The sequence below is a fragment of the Pleurodeles waltl genome, chromosome 10 (assembly GCF_031143425.1).
Source record: "Pleurodeles waltl isolate 20211129_DDA chromosome 10, aPleWal1.hap1.20221129, whole genome shotgun sequence".
Lineage (NCBI taxonomy): Eukaryota > Metazoa > Chordata > Amphibia > Caudata > Salamandridae > Pleurodeles > Pleurodeles waltl.
The window spans coordinates 1,040,773,900-1,040,790,284 of NC_090449.1; the positions used below are offsets into that span (position 1 = coordinate 1,040,773,900).

General features: G+C 44.1%; 1 protein-coding gene across 1 annotated transcript in view; it reads left to right on the top strand.

Annotated features, from left to right (window-relative positions):
- NEK10 (NIMA related kinase 10) overlaps positions 1-16,385 on the top strand; it is a 681,202-nt gene that overhangs the window by 35,660 nt on the left and 629,157 nt on the right. Inside the window, exons 4-5 of the mRNA XM_069212020.1 lie at positions 3,777-3,910; positions 15,157-15,255. Of these exons, the coding sequence (XP_069068121.1) occupies positions 3,777-3,910; positions 15,157-15,255 (233 nt within the window). The remainder of the gene's footprint in view (positions 1-3,776; positions 3,911-15,156; positions 15,256-16,385) is intronic.

Here is a 16,385-nt window from a genome sequence, read left to right on the forward strand (position 1 = left end):
AAATGCCAGAGTAGACAAAATCAGCTGCTATGCTTAGTGGATCATGAATGGCAGTTACCCCCGGCAGTGGCACAGGATGTCTTCAATCATTGGAAAGAACCAAACTCAACCTTTTCACTGCTTAATGTCAGCACTTTTGCACATTGGAGTTCCCAAGAAGTTTCTCTCACGAACTCACTATATCTAGGGTGGAGCTCAGTAATCTTGTGTGCCTTCCCGGTGCTGCCTCTCCTGCCCCGAGTTCTGAAGGATATCAGGAGCAATCTGGCCCATGGCATCTTAGTGGCACCAGATTGGGTTAGGGGATTGTGCTACCCTTAACTCCTGAGCATGAGCATCTGTCCTCCAATCAAGCTTCTAGAGGATCTTTGGTTGCAGCATAAGGACATGGTACTGCATCCGGTACTGAACAATTTGCATATCCATGATTTGAAGATTGAGCAGCAGTAGTTGGGAACTTCTCCTGCCTTCCTTCTGATGTCACTGATGTCCTCTTGGTGGTGAGGCATCCCTCCCCAAATTTCCTATATGCCCGTTGTTTGGATACATTTTTTGCTTGGTGCGGCACACAAAAATTGTCCCTTTACAAGCCAAATTGTCTGAAGGGTTACTGTTTTTGTCTCTGGCTGAGCAAGGCCTTGGTTTAGGCCAAAGGCTATTTATTGTCTCTCTTTACTTTTTTGCAGTTGCCGGATCAGCCTTCTTTATTTAAGTCATCTGAAAGGTTTGTAACAAATGTTTCATCCAACACCCTTCATGACGTCACAGTGGGACCTGAACTTAGTTCTCACATTTTATTTTATGTGCACCCTTGTTGAGCTGCTGCACAGTTGTCCATTAAGTTTTCTGACTTTGAAGATAGTCTTTCTTGTAATAATATTGAAAAGACATATGAGCCAGGTGTAGGTCTTTTTTGTCACCCCACTTTATACAACATTCTTTGCTGATAGGTTGCTGCTGAAGATCCAAGCTTCCTATCTGTCAAAAGTGGTCCACTCCATTTCATGTCAGACAGGCTATCACCCTTCTGGCATTCTTTTCCCTACCTCATCCCTCTAAGAAGGAAGTGAGACTCCCACGTCTGGACGTTAAGAGTGCACTAAACATTTATACAGACAGTACCAAAGAACACCCAGTGGACGATTAGCGCTTTGTGGGGGTTCTCCGGGACAAAGAATCGACACCAACGCTACTTGCACAGCAGCTCTTCAAGTACTTTGCAGAGATGTTTCTTCAATTGTCAAGAAGAATCTGGGACAGAGCCAAATACGCTGGTTTGTATCCCATGTTTATACACATTATCTGGACTGGGAATGTGGATTCACTGTCTCTAACTTCAGAGCCCGTTTATGAAGACTCTCTCAAGTGTTCTTCTGAGGCTGCTCTTCAGACACCGCATTTGTATAAAGTGATGCTTCTCATAGAGTGTAGCAATGGGGCTGCTTCCAAGCATGAATATCCAAAGCATGAGCACAATGAAGTGTGAGATCTCTGCACCTGGATTCACTAGCCTTCCTGAACCAGTAATCATTGTCAGTCGAAAAGGCAGCATTGGCCTAGAAACCTCATCACCTTGAACACCAGAAATTGCAGTCCCACACCTAAATACCTACCATCCACCAAATGGCAGCACTCAGGAAGTAGTAATCAGCAACTCTTTGCTGACAAAGTCTTCAAGGAACTTTTGAAGACATCCATGTCTCCATTCTCCTCACTTCAGGGTCTAGATTTTCAGCCACGGGAATGCAGGGTGTACACTTCCACTGTCTGGGGAAGGTGTGCTCTTCCTCAGTCCTATTATATGCCAAACCAGATTCATCCAAAATGAATCCCACTGTCTTTAGGGTACATACATACATACACACACACACACACACACACACACACACACACACACACACACACACACACACACACACACCACACACTCATACATGTGTATATGTACACACACCGTACACATGCTAAATACTCTCTATACACACACACCACATACTCACTGAACACACACAAGCACTGGACAGGGAATGGCAAATCTAAATTTTGGGTCTTTACTTAACAGTAGAATGTTACATGTGGGGGTCAGTTTTATTATTTGCCAAACCAGATTCATCCAAAATGAATCCCACTGTCTTTAGGGTACATACATACATACATACACACACACACACATACTCACACTCATACACATACATGTGTATATGTACACACACCGTACACATGCTAAATACTCTCTATACACACACACACACACCACATACTCACTGAACACACACAAGCACTGGACAGGGAATGGCAAATCTAAATTTTGGGTCTTAACTTAACAGTTGAATGTTACATGTGGGGGTCAGTGGACCATGCTCTGACTGTCACAGAGAAAAAAAGCGCTGTACACACCATAATCATAAAACACGTTACACTGCCACCACTGCTATACATGTTGCCCCTTGACAAAAACAGTAGTCCACTGCCTTCCATAAGAGCACTTTTGGTGCTACCCTCTAGGTCACAAGACGGGTCTTCGACTGCACATTGTTAGAGACAGGCATAGCCCTTTGTGCTCAAGCTAGAAAAGCATGACACTGGGGCAAAAAAGAAAAGTCAAACTAGCAGATTTGCATGAAAAGTCAAACTAGCAGATTTGCATGCAGTAGGGAAATCAGGGCAGGGGTGCACACCCATTCACCATGGAGGGGACATTTCCATTCCAAAAGAGTTTTTGGTCTTTACCTTAAAGGATACACATTACGGATCTGCGACAACTGCTTCAAACAGTTTGAAAGGGCCTGTCAGACCTATTTGGGAGACTTGGTATCTAACCAGTCTGACCCTCAGAATTTAGAGATTTGCTATGAGGAGGCCCCAGTGAAAGTGGTGCCCAAGTTAACAATAGATAACCTTATGTCAACATATACATGGATGATAATGCTGAACAGTTCAGAGGCGGCTCCCAGACCAACCTTACCAGGGCGTTAGAGGAAGATGTATGATTTACTAGAAATTCACCAGGCATTTGCAAAGAGGGTTAAGCTGACCTTCAGAGGAAGTATATGGCTTGTAAATAACACTACTGGACATCTACCTGATGATGGGATCTGATGCACTTAATTAAGTAGATTCAGATGGCTTTGGAGCCTGGAACATATTAGCTAATCAAGGCTTGGGGTTATTGATTCCCTAACTTGATCAGTGGCAATTTTTTTTGCTGTGGCAGAATATCTGTGCTTGTGTCATTTAACATTCCTCCAGATGCACTGACTAATGTCGTTGAGGTGTCATTATGTTAGGAAAAATACTTTGGTAAGGTAATTGACTCCAGAACAAAGAGGTGTCGGAAGTCCATACAGACCTCTTATTGATATCCCTGTTTGTGATGTGCCACATTGATGCATCCAGCATGATGCAGAGAACTGGCCAGGTGCTTTGACCCGTGCAAAGTGTTGTGTCGCAGATTGTCCAGTGATATGTCTGGCCCATCCCCAAGAACCAAATCCCACCTGATATGTGTGTTCTCCTGTATTTAGATTTCCTACTGGAGTGGAACTGAAATTGAAGCAAAGTATTTTTTTGGAATGATGAGCATATCTTATTTGCTTATTTAAATTGCAGAAAGTTGTTGAATGTGCATGAGGAATTGTAATGTTGTCAGATTTTCATGTTCTGCTATGTCCCTTGATACATGGTCAGTCACGGATGACCATGGTAATATTGTGTTTTTGACCATGCATGTATTTTTTTTGTCACTGTAAGTATCTGACTTCTTCTCACACGTGCAGCTGCCAGCTATTAACTTGGAGAGCACCTCGGGCAGTCCATCAAAGTCTGAGAAGCACCCAAGTGCAATAAGTGGAAGGAGAAACCGCAGTCTGAGGCCGGAGTCCACCGAAGCCATTGAACTTGAAACCTTTAGGTAAGGAACAACAAACACCCTCCTTGCCAATAACATTGTGTGCCCCATTAATCACCCCTCACAGTCTACAGGGAGAGTCTAAGCAGCCAATATGTTTACATGAATTCCTCTTGATGAAGTGAGGTCCTGAGAAAGAGTTGAGAAAAAACATAATTAAATACACACCTACTTCTCTTCTGTTGTGGAGAACACTTCCATGTGACTTACGTTTCACCTTGACTAGCCCAAACATGTTAGCTGCCTTTGATTCATTATAAACCTAGCAGCATACAATGCCTTTTCCCTGCTGAACTGTGGGCTTCTTGTCTCCACAGAACCCTTACAAGATGTCTGGGTTATTTGGTCATGACTCTGTGCCAGTGGTCTATGCCTTCTCTTCATACCTTCCAGTGTGCTGCTATGGCTGTGTCATTCCTTTATGTATCACAGTTTGCAAGGATATCCTTTGATTTCATAAACAATATTTTAGCTTCATTTTTTTTTGTTTCACTGGCAGCTTCACACCCATCAAGCCTTCCACTGATCTATGTCATTGTTAAACAGTACACAGAAGCTTTATTAGCTAGTCGCGTGTGGAACAAGCCCTGACAAAACCAAAAGGTTTGCTTTTTACAGGGAGTATGCACGCCATACCCACATAGACATAGATCATACATTCAAGCACATATTCATACGGCGTAGGCACACACACACACACACACACACACACACACACACACACACACACACACACACACACCCCCCCCCCCCCCCCCCCCCCCCCCCCCCCCCCCTGCCCCCCGGAGACACTAATGATTCTCAGAGGACACAGTTGTTAGTGAGCATCAATGGCCACAGCCAGTAATGAACAACAAGGATCCCAGGGTGTAAGAAACCTGAATAGTCTCAGGCAGCAATGGTCAGTGAACCCTGGCAAGCCTTGTTATCATCATCCGTGGCCCCTATGTGGCTGGATGAATAGGTGAGTGAATGGATTGATGAATGAGTGACAGAATGAGTGAAGAATCAGAGTGCATGCATCGATGAATGGTTGAAGGATTAATGAGGATGTGTTAATGATTACAGTGAAGGATGGATGAATGGATAGCTAAGTGATTGGATCAATGTTTTACACTGTGAGTGGGTATCCCTTAGTTCATGTTCGATTTGCACCATTATTCAGTAATTGTTGGTGCATCTTCAGATTTGCTCCAGCATTCATTTATCTGAGAGGCATGTCCCTATTTGCATCATCGCTCATTAATTCTGAACACATGCTCAGGACTGGCTGAAGGTTTCATGTCTAGTATCCGGCCACTCAGTAGTTATGATCAAGTCAGACATATTTAACATGAGCACTGGACGTACCAGCGCTACCAGTCTCTCTGTGGGCTTTCGCCTACATTTTTTGCCCCACACCTCTGAGGTATGCAGCTGTGTGCCACAATATCATTCTGTTCCTCCCTCTCACCTCTGTGTCCTTGGACACCTGGCCATGGTATTTCCCCAGAAACCATAGGCGGTGACCAAAGGCGTGGAAGTAGTAAAGACACCAAAAGGGCCGGTATTGGACCGGGCACATAGATAGTGCCAACGGACAATCAAGATTGAAGGCTAACCATAGAAGTAGACTCTGTTGACCTAAGGCATGATGCTCATTCACAAAGAACTGGAGCGAGAGATACACGGGCTTTAACATAAAATGAACAGGAATATGATCGCCAACACAGACCACAGATGGGCATGCACTGGCTATATAGGTATGCCATGCACAGGCTCCTGGTTAGATGCATGAATGTAGGAAGAACAAGAGGCCGACAAGGCCCTTGAAACCCACTCGTGCCAAGGTAAACATGGCAGACAAATTGGGAAGCAGGATCTTGCTCAGCATGACACTTGCTTTACTAATTATGTTCTTATGTGTCCTACATGACACAGAGAAATGATACATTCCCATCTTGCTTAGACTACCCCAGTGTGAGTGGGCCAAATTGGCGTCTCTACTAGCTTAAACTCGACCGCCAGTTGACCATGGAACTCAAGAGATAGTGATGTGTAGTGCTGAAGGTGACAGTACAGGAAGGATGGCCATCAGCACTAGACAGTGCTAGGAAACGCTGCTCCATTCACTCTCTGTGTGCTGGGGTGATGTGGTGTTTGCCACTTCACCATTCTTGACTTCCACAGCAGCACTACAGAGGGTCAATGTGTGGGAGGCCTTGACGGTCTTGGGTGATGGATGCCTTTGCCGTGCAGTGCTAGTGCCATCGACCAGATTCGTGCAACTGCTGTCCAGGGAATATCTAGGTGAGAATGAAATGAATCCATATGTCATGACCAACAATTGCAATGAAACAATGGCTGATGAATGTGGGTTGTTCAATATGTGAGTGAGACAACAATCAATGGATGTGGAACTGACCCTTCGCCCCTCACTCTGGGACAACTGTAATATCTCACAAGCACCATTAAATCAAACCTAAAAAGGAAACCATTCTGTATTTTGGATCTCAGAATCAGCACCATCTTTTGCCTTGCATGTCAATTACTCTCCAGTACCTGGGCAGACTAGGCTCTCGCCACTGTCCATTTGTGTTTTTTGCAGCTAGAGTTGATAATCATTTTTTTCCAACAGCATCTTTAACTGTGGCCTATAACTGTGGAGGGGGAAAGTAACCGCTTTTAAAGCCCTTAACAGAGGACAGTAATGCTGAAGTGGCACCCTCTATGGGATGCTTAGATTTGTTAGGTCCATCAGATCCCTTGAAGTCCCAGTTGCAGGCTCCAGGACTCACATGCCATCCCCTACCTCTGTCTTATTCCATATCTGTACGCGGAGGTGCTCAAAGATCTTATTACCTTCTCTAGAGAGTTGCAAGCTTTTTGATATTTATTTGTTAACTTGTGCAAAGTGCCTTAAATACATTTTGCTTACTTTTGCCAAAAATATACGACTAAGGCTCACCAGCAGCGCCACCATTTAAACCAGGAGAAGGGGAAATTTTCCATGGCTGCTACCATGTTGCGTGTAGTTGCCTTTGTCCGCCTGAATCAAAGTCCAGCTTCTGCAGGATGTGGTGCTGAGGGATCTGAAGAGACTAGTCCATAACTATATTTTGGAAAGTGTGTTCATTATTGCCAGTATAGAAAACGCCAACAACCCTGTCCTGGGGGGATCTGGGAAGAAGGTGATTAGTGGTGACAGGGCTCTCACTAACTAATCCCCCTCTTCCCCTGGGTCTGACAACGTGCACAAATTGAAAAGCAGTTGGGGATCTGTCATTCACAACACCTATACCTTCTATAAGTCTATCGAGCCCCAGGTGAGGTGGCAGGTAAGTGACTATCCTTCCATTGCTTCCCTTGGAGCTACCCAGGTGCATGCAAGGATCATGAAGAGGTCCCTCTCCTGCTTGGTGTCACCACAGCATAGCTTGTCAATACCGTGGTTTCAAATCTGACTTCAGGTTGATGGAAACCAAACACAACAATCAAAATGTTTGGTGGGCCGATAACAATGCTGGGGTTATTTTCCACTGAGGATTTTCAAGTGACCCTATAAAGAATGAGAGCAAAGCTTGAGTGGTCTGTATCTCACATGTCCTGTACATGTCTCTTCCACAAGCACCCTCATGCTGATACTGTGAATCAGATCTAAGCGGAGAGCGAGGTCATGGAGCCATTGGCATGATGGCCTTCCTAGAGTTCAGCTACAGACTTCAGACCACATTTTCTCTTTACACAAGTTAAAAATATATATAAATAGTATCCATCCACCCCAACCATCCTATGGTCATCCCTCCGAAAGGGTTGTGTTCTCTGTTCTTTGCCAGCCAGCAGGCTGAGGGCTGGTAGATGTTCTGTCATAGTATAGCGTGGGTGACATCTGGTGACTTACACGAGTCCGTGCAGAACCAGTTGAGCTAGTTCCTCTGGAGTCTCATGCGAGGCAGGAAAGATAACAGTTCATCATCCACCATTCCACCATCTCATTCACATCTGCGGAGACATTGGGATGTTGTCCTTTGCCAGTCTGAAGAGAGTAGTCCAGCTCCAGTCCTTCCACCGTTACTTTCGTATGTAAGGAGACCTGGGTAAGTCTGGGGGATACCTCTTTCTCGCACAGAGACATAACAGAAGCAAAAAACACTTTTGTTTTTTACTGTTTTGGCATCACCACAGTGAACAGAGAACAAAAATACCCTTGAAAAACAGTGTTTGATCCATTCGAGTGGAAATATAGGAATATACATGTCCCTTCTTACAGAATATAGATATATGGCTCACCTATGGGCCACACACACATGGATATTACTGATTCTTCCAGTCTGTGTTCGGTCTTTTCATATCGCTTGCCTAAAATGGCACTACAGTGTGTCCTGGGGTTAAGTTCACTAGCGACAAGTGCTCATCTGGAGGAAAAAGTATCTCCATGGAGAACACCAATGAGTGCCATGTCTGGCTACTTAAATGAGAAATTGTATAATTTCTAATGTATACTTCTAATAGGTGATTCCTCACCTTTAGAATATCCCCCTGGCACCAGACTGTGGGCCAGATGTATCAAAAAAGCCTTTTGCGAATCGGTGATAGCGAATTTTAAGAAATTGCTATTTCTGAGTCGCAAAATGCTATGTATCATATTTGCGATTCGGTAATAGTGATTTCTTAAAAATCGCAAATGCTATTACCGAATCGCAAATAGCGATACAGCCACCATTCGCACCTATGGGCATGTTGGCCCATATTTGTGAATTTTTTGTATTTCCCAAATAGCAAATTCCTAACTGGAATTCGCAGTTTTGGAAATGCAATACCACAGGGTGCTGGGGGCCTAAGGCCCCCTCTGCTGCACCCCAAAAGTTTTTTTGGGACATGTAAGGCGCACACATGCCAAATGGGCATGTGTGCGTTATGTCAATTTTAAAAATGCATTTTTAAAATTTGCACATTGTTACCACTAAGTTTTACTTGGTGGTAATTGTGATTCCTTAATGCCAAATTCGCATTAAGGAATTGCTTGATACATGTGGTTTAGAAATTGCAAATAAGGATTCCTTATATGCGATTTCTTATTTAGAGAATCGCAATTTGTGATTCTCTAAACGGGCTCGCAAATTTAAGGAATCGCAATTTTTGCGATTCCTTAAATTTGCGTTGCAAATGCCTTTCATACTGAAAGGCATTTTTGCATTCGCAAACGGGCATTCGCTCCATTTGTGAATGCAAAAAGGATTGATACATCTGGCCTTGTATCTCAAATCTTTTCTTCACATAGTGTTGCCTCATGCCAGTAGGTGGCGTTGTGGAGCTCTGCATTTACTTTGTTCTGTCCGGATGTGATGAACAGAGCCACATATATAACTCCCACCACATCGTCAGTTGCTTTCTTTCTGCACCTTCAAACTCAAATCCAGAGCTCCCTCCCTCTTTTTCTTACCAGTTGACAAGACTTTTTTCTTCCAAAATTCCCAACTATTGTCCTTGCCAAAAACTATAGCATTTATCCATGCCATGACTGTTACAAGTGAATATCTGTGACAGACCTGCACAAGGTATGCAGTTGATTTTTTGGCTTTTTGTGAAGAATGTATCCTCATGAATCCGAAGTCGAAACTGTATGTAACTGAAAGCAGAAGAAACCGCTCAACTCCTGCTAGGCGTAGAGAGTGCAGATTCATTCCTGCCCCCGAGCCAGTTCCTGCGACAGGTCCTCCTTGTGTTTGAAGCCTTTGGGTAAGCCCAAATCAAAGTAGAAAAGAAAATGCAAGAACACCAACTGGGACTGGTCCCCATCCCTTCACTTTCTATCTCCTAAGAAGTTTCAAGGGTGTCAAAGTGCCACTTAGTCTCGCTCCTCCTACACAAAAGAACAGATTCCGCAATTGGTCTAGAAGCACCAGGAGTTAATGGATCATTGGGGATGCCGCAACAAATCAAAACCTTCAGAGAGGCCATGTTGCACATCTTCCAGTTCCCTCTGCCGTGCCTTCGAATCCAGAGGGTCTGCAGGGTCCTTCAGGTGGATTACCGCTGTGAATCTAACCATGGCACCATCAGTACTTCTCGAACCCACTTGGATTCGGCATCAGCTTCAGTGCCAGTTTCCAATCTGATGCCAATCTCTGCACTGATCCCTTCAATGCTGGGGCAGGAGGAAGACCCTGTACCAATACTAGTCCCTCACTCTGAGCTGAACTCAGACATGCCAAATCTACTTTGATGTGAACCGCCCCGTACAATCGTATACCGACAGACCCCATACCTCTGGTTCTGACTCTGATCAGCCAGCCAGCCTTCAGAGAAGACAGTGGAGATGAAGAGGATTACTTGACCCCACATTGTGATGATGTCACTCCTAGCCATGCATCTGGCATTCTCAACCACACAAAGGCTTTACTGCTGGGGAAGTTGCTTTCATGGGAACTGACAGATTTTGGGCAGTGTAATTACCTTAGTTCAGTTAAAATTGAAGTTGCTGAGGTGCCCAGCTTCTAGCAGTGCTCCTGAAAGCAACTGTGTTTGGCTTTGGACCCCATGGACAGTTTTGCAGTTAGAACAGAGGACTTCACAAATAGTTCACAGTTCTCACTGTGAGAACTGCATGGAATTTTGCCTGCAGTTTGCTTTTTTACGCCATGTCAGGCTGATGTGCATCCTGCTAAATAAGTCAAAATTGCCCCGGGATTCAAATTCAATTTTCCACCTATTAAAATAAATCCCTATTTTCTGATAGGTTTCAAGTAGTGTTGATTCATGATGTCTCTAACCAGCAAAGGAAAGAAGGTGGATAGAGATTCTGATGCTTCCGATTCAGATTTAGAAGAATCTTTTGATATGCCATAACATCTCCCCTCTGTGGTCAAAACGAAATAGTCAGTAGACTTACTACCACCATGAAAACTGCTCTCCTCCAGCTTTTGTTTCTACATGTTTACTGTCTTCAGCTAGACGTCCCTTTGCTTAGTATGAACTTTTCCTTTGTAGTTCAGTCCAATATCATATGGGCTAAACTGCTGTCTAAGCTGTGCAATTCTGTGTAAGTCATTGTACTTGAAATATAGATCATCCCTCTCTCCTCCGCAACGGCAATATATTTTTTACACCAGGTAACCTTCCTGTATCAGTAACGATGGCTTTCAGTGTCTAAATTTAGAAACATTTGCTGAATAATTTCTGCAGGATGGTGCTGAAGAATCTCTTCCATCTGCTATATAGTAAACATGCACCTTTGCAGAACCTACAGGGCAGTAAAGAGCTTGGTGATACTACAGTTCAGCAAAACAGATGTGCTTGTATGTGCAAGGATGCAGAGGTTCACACGTCCACCACTGCCACACTAGGACTTACTGGGTGATCGAGAGACACGTTTTTCGCCTTCAACAGATGAGGCGCTAAAACAGTGTGAGATGGCTTGGCGACAACAAATTTTTGAAGTGCTTGAATTCCCACCTTCCTGAAGAATGGAACTTTTCAAAGATTTCAGGCCTTTATATATTTTAAAGCTAGACATGTAAAAAGGAACACAACAGGCCTCCTTATAAGAGGATAGAAACAGTTGCAGGATATCGTGCCTTCTCTTCTGCAAACTCTTCGAAGAGGTCATCCTAAAATCACTTGAAGATGCAGGATGCTTAGAAAATGACCATGCAGCATGTATGCATAATACTTTAATCCTCTTGCTTTGAAGTGATCTTTGCTTTCATATTAAGTTTCGTTCAACATTTTCAGGTTTATGAAATAGGGTTGCTTTACCTTGGCTGAACCATTCCCCTGTTGGACTTGCAATGGAATTATGGGACCATGGGCCTCATGTTCTGGTGTTTTGTGGTGATCTTAGAAAATAGAACCTGCTCCTCACTGGATGTCAAAGCCCTTGCCACTTTTCAGCAGGCTAGAGATGAAGCCTTACTTGAGATATCCTGGTGGCTCCAGATGAGCCTTTTTTCTCTATAAGTTCACTTTTAAAGAGTTGGCTATGTTGTGCCTCATGAATTGGTTGTGCAAGGTCCCTTTTGTGAAGGAATATCTTTACATGTATGTATAAAGCAAACCTAGCCAACAGGCAGCTGGAGCGGATATCAGGACCAAGATTGAGCATGGGAGAATTGTGCACATGTATTTTTTGTGTGTCAGGAACTGTACTCCATGAATCTTGCTAGTTTCCTTCTTGATTGCCTGAGGAAGCAAACTCTCCCAGTAGCCACAGCACCACTCTACACTTAATATACATGTGAAAAGTGTCAAGTACCTCTCTAAGAGGGTACCAGTTAGTAGAAAGAAAGCCACAGCGAGCAAAAACAACTCCTTGGCAATATTGGTGATTCTTGATTGTTGCTGTGGTTGATAGTTAACATAGAGGTCTAAAAGAAAGGTGTCAAAGCTACATTTAATCAGGGAAGAGAGCGAGAGAGTCCAGCACAAGGTTATCCAGAATAATCCAAAAGTAATCCTGCTGAAGAAAGAGCAAACATTCAGTGACAATAAGATTTCTCAATGGGTGATGAACACTACAAAATTAAAGGAACAAATGCTTGGCAGTTCATCCTACTCTGACAAAGCCTATCACAAGAAGAAAGTTAACACAATCTTGGATTGGGAATTTCAGGGAACACACACTGAAGAGATGAACATCTTAGACTGGCATAAAGCTAGGCATGCATGTTCTTCCTGTAAAATGTTTTTTGCAAGAAATGGCAGGCAAAGGTGGAAGGACCCCATGTTGGACATCCATCGTACCTCTGCATCCTTCCAGGCCACCTTCTCCACCCTGCACTCTATTTCGCACATAGAATTACCTACTGAGCTGTCCTTGATTGCGGAGACGCTGGTGCTTGCTGCACGGTGCAGAGCTAAACTCATCACCGAGCATGTGGATCAAAGACGTGCTGCCTTCTTCTTGAAAGAGACTTGGTCTGAGACATCAAAGCATGTCAAATGGTTAAGGTTTCGTCCAGGTGTTTTTTTTTTAGCCTATTCAGACCTGCTTACAGTTAAAGTAAGCAAACGTCACATACATGTATAACTCAATGAAAACAATTGAAGAATAACCATTACAGACATTTTGTTTCATATGGCCTGTGTTTCCTCTAATCTTTTTAAGGATATTGTTGAGTTAAGAATTATTTGTTGGACGTTTGGCCACACCAGTTCTCCTGTTTTCGTGGTTGCACATGGAGTCAGGTAGCTTTGGGTTCACCACCATTTTGATGACATATGGATTGGCACTTTTTGTGTGCACTGCGTTCCGTTCCTTTTGAGTATTTGAGAGGAGTGTTGCAGCAGACTGTTAAGAGCAGCCGCGGTAGCAGTTGCTGATTAAGCTGTGGTGGTCTCGTTTGTGTCTCATAGTCCTTACATCAGTGTTTTATTGGAAAACTTTGATGTTGGTTCAGCACCAAGATTCTTCCTATTGTGCTTGGTGCCTGGAATTCATATTGTCTCTTGGTCGGTTGTTGATTTGCTTGAAGCTGTCGGGTTAAGTAACTTGTGTTAACTGTGCCCTTGTGATTCTTGTTTTGACCATTGAGTGGACCTCTCTCTGTTCCAGGCTTGTCCTTTAGGTAAAAAGGGGAGGGGGTGTTTGTGTGTGTGTTCATTCGTTTGTGTGTTCATTCATTCCAAAATCCTTTTGTAGATGGTGGCCTCTGATCTTCTTTTTTAATGGTCAATGGGAGGGGTAGACGAGACCTTAAATCAGAGGTTCCCTTTACTGGTGTATTAACACAGTTGAGGCATCTTCACTCAGTAGGATGGATGAATGTGTTCCTGCTGATTTTCCTCTATTGGTAACACTGTCTTTCTGTGGGTGAATACTTTTGTGGTGTCAATATTTGGGTATTCAATGGCAGACTGCCGTGGTCATTGACTTCGTCAGACATTCACTTCATATGTGCTGCTTGGGAACTAGAGTCCAGGTTTGCACGTGGCTTGTGAGTGACTGTTGAGCCTGGTTGCTTGACTAAAGGCATTGTCTGATGCATCTTCATGATTCAGGATGAGAGATGGTGTTCTAGTGTTCTAATTACAGTAAATTTCTCTTCTCTGCCAAAGTCCCAGGCTGTTCCTCTGTCATTGACTGTTGTGCTAGGGCAAAAGGAGGAGCTCCATTTTTTGTTACATTTTAAGTGTTAGGCCTTTTACCTGTTTTCCACACTTGAAGCACACTCAGGCCCTCATTAGGAGTTTGGTGGGCGGAAAAGGCCGCCGCCAAACTCCCGCAGGTCAGGAGGCCGCCAGTGCAGCTGCCTTCTTGCTGGCTGTATTATGTGTTTCCTGCTGGGCCAGTTGGAAACGCACACCAACATTGACGCCAGCTCATAATAGAGCCGGCAGCAATGCTGTTGTGCATCGGGCAGTGATTTGCGCAACAGGGCTGGCCGGGGGGCCCCCTGCACTGCCCATCCCAAGTGCATGGGCAGTGTAGGGGCCTCCCTGAGGCCCTCGCACCCTGTCTCTGCCAATATTTATATGGCAGTTAAACCGCCATGTTAATGCCGGTGGAGAGAGCGGTCGTAATCCCCAGGGCAGCGTTGCTTGCAGCGCTGCCCTAGCGGATTGGGCCTGCCGGCACCACCAGGCTGCCTGGTGGCAAAATGTGGCAGTGCTGGCAGTCCGACTGTGGCGCTTTCGCCACAGTTGTAATATTGCGGCTGGAATGCAGCTTTGGTGGCGGTCCAACCGCAACCGTGACCCTGGCAGTCTGGTGACCACCAGGGTGATAATGAGGCCCTCAGTGTTAGGACAACGATGTGGATCATACTGTTCTGTGCACACAATCTTCAGATCTGAAGGCCTCTGTTACAGTGTAAAATGTTTCCTCTAAAGCGCTTTGTTTCTTCTTGGAGCTGTGTTCGATCTATGTGAAATATGCTCCCAACAAGAAAACATAGTATCCAAACAACATTAGTGTTCTTTGTTTTAAAAAAACGTGATTGTTGTGGGCCTTTTTCAAAGGTGTTCAATCCTGAACGACATTAAGGACCTGATTTAGATCTTGACAGATGGAATATTCTGTCACAAAAGTGGCGGATATCTGGTCCATCGTCTTACGACCTCTATAGAATATAATGGGATCGTAATACGGCGGACGGGATATCTGTCACGTTTCGGACGGAGTAGCCCGTCCACCAAACTCTAAATCAGGCCCTTAGTCTTGTGATACTCCCAGAAGGAAAGCAAAACTCCTATTTTAGGAGATGTTGGTAGGAATGACTTCTGTCTCAATGATGCGGATAACAATGAGTTGATTATTTTTCTACTATTAGTGTCAAGTACAAGAATGAACGGAATTTCAGCAAGCACCCTCATCATAAGCTCTTCCTGGACATCTTTACAGCCTTGGTGAAGAACAGGCTTTGCTGCAGGTATGTTGGATTACTTGAAGGACTGAAGGCCGTCACTAGTGTCCTTACCTTTGTGGTGTATTTTCATAGAACATCTATTCTGGGTTACATCTTAATTGTGTCTTTTCTGAATCTCAGTACTTGTTCTGGGCATGTGAATGAACTTTAACAGCATCACAGTTTTGCTCTGATTGTCTGCTTTTAGATAAGGTTCTGATTGGTGTATAAGGAAAACTCAGGTCTCATTTTTATAATGCAGCCCCTCTTATCTTGGTTCTCTGCCTATTTGCATCAGGGGATTTCAGCAGTGAGATAAATATCCAGACCTTGTAGATTAAAACCATAAACTTCACACGGCTTATTCAGGAAAACCTTTTTTGACATACACGTGCGGTTCTCGTGAGCAATATCTATTAAAGACACATACCTGTGCACAGAATATGATGCAAGGATACCCCATGTGCATTGGCTACACACAAAAAGTGAGCAGACCAACAGACTTTGTCAGTGTTATAATGAGCACATGGGTAATTTATAAAGAGGTGTTCTGACAGTGACAAAGATAATCGGTCTATGTTTCGGTCGCAAGCTGTGTGGTTGCAAAAGACCTATTGTGGGCTTACCATGTGCACGCAGGGGCTTGCAGCCCATCCATTGCTTAACAATGGTTGAATATATTGCCACGCCCATTTGCTTGTTTTCTATTGGATGACTTCCTTTGTTTCAGGCAGACCATCGTGTGTTCACCCCTCTCCTGCAGCATAGCCTCCTTACCATATATTTGGTTGCCTGGCATCTGTGGTTCTTCTGGTCTCTTTCAGAGAACTATTTTTTTATTTTTTGTTTGAGCACTCATGAGAATGGATGTTTTCAGCTGTCTCCCTCATGTGCTTTTCTCCCTCTTCCCACGTTCTCTCGCTCACCTATGTGCTTCTACCTCTCCTCCTCCCCCACGCTCAGGTTGCTCTCTTGTTGCGGTTTTGGCCGTGTTCTCTCCCCCCCCCTTGTGTTTTTTAACCCCCTGCTGGCCACCCTCTTTCTAACCTGAACCAGTTTATGTGTTTATAATTCTTTTTAAAGCTTTTTCGCACTATGTTTTAAAAGAGCGCTTTTGCACTACTTTTTAAAATTTGCTAATCCATCTCAGATAG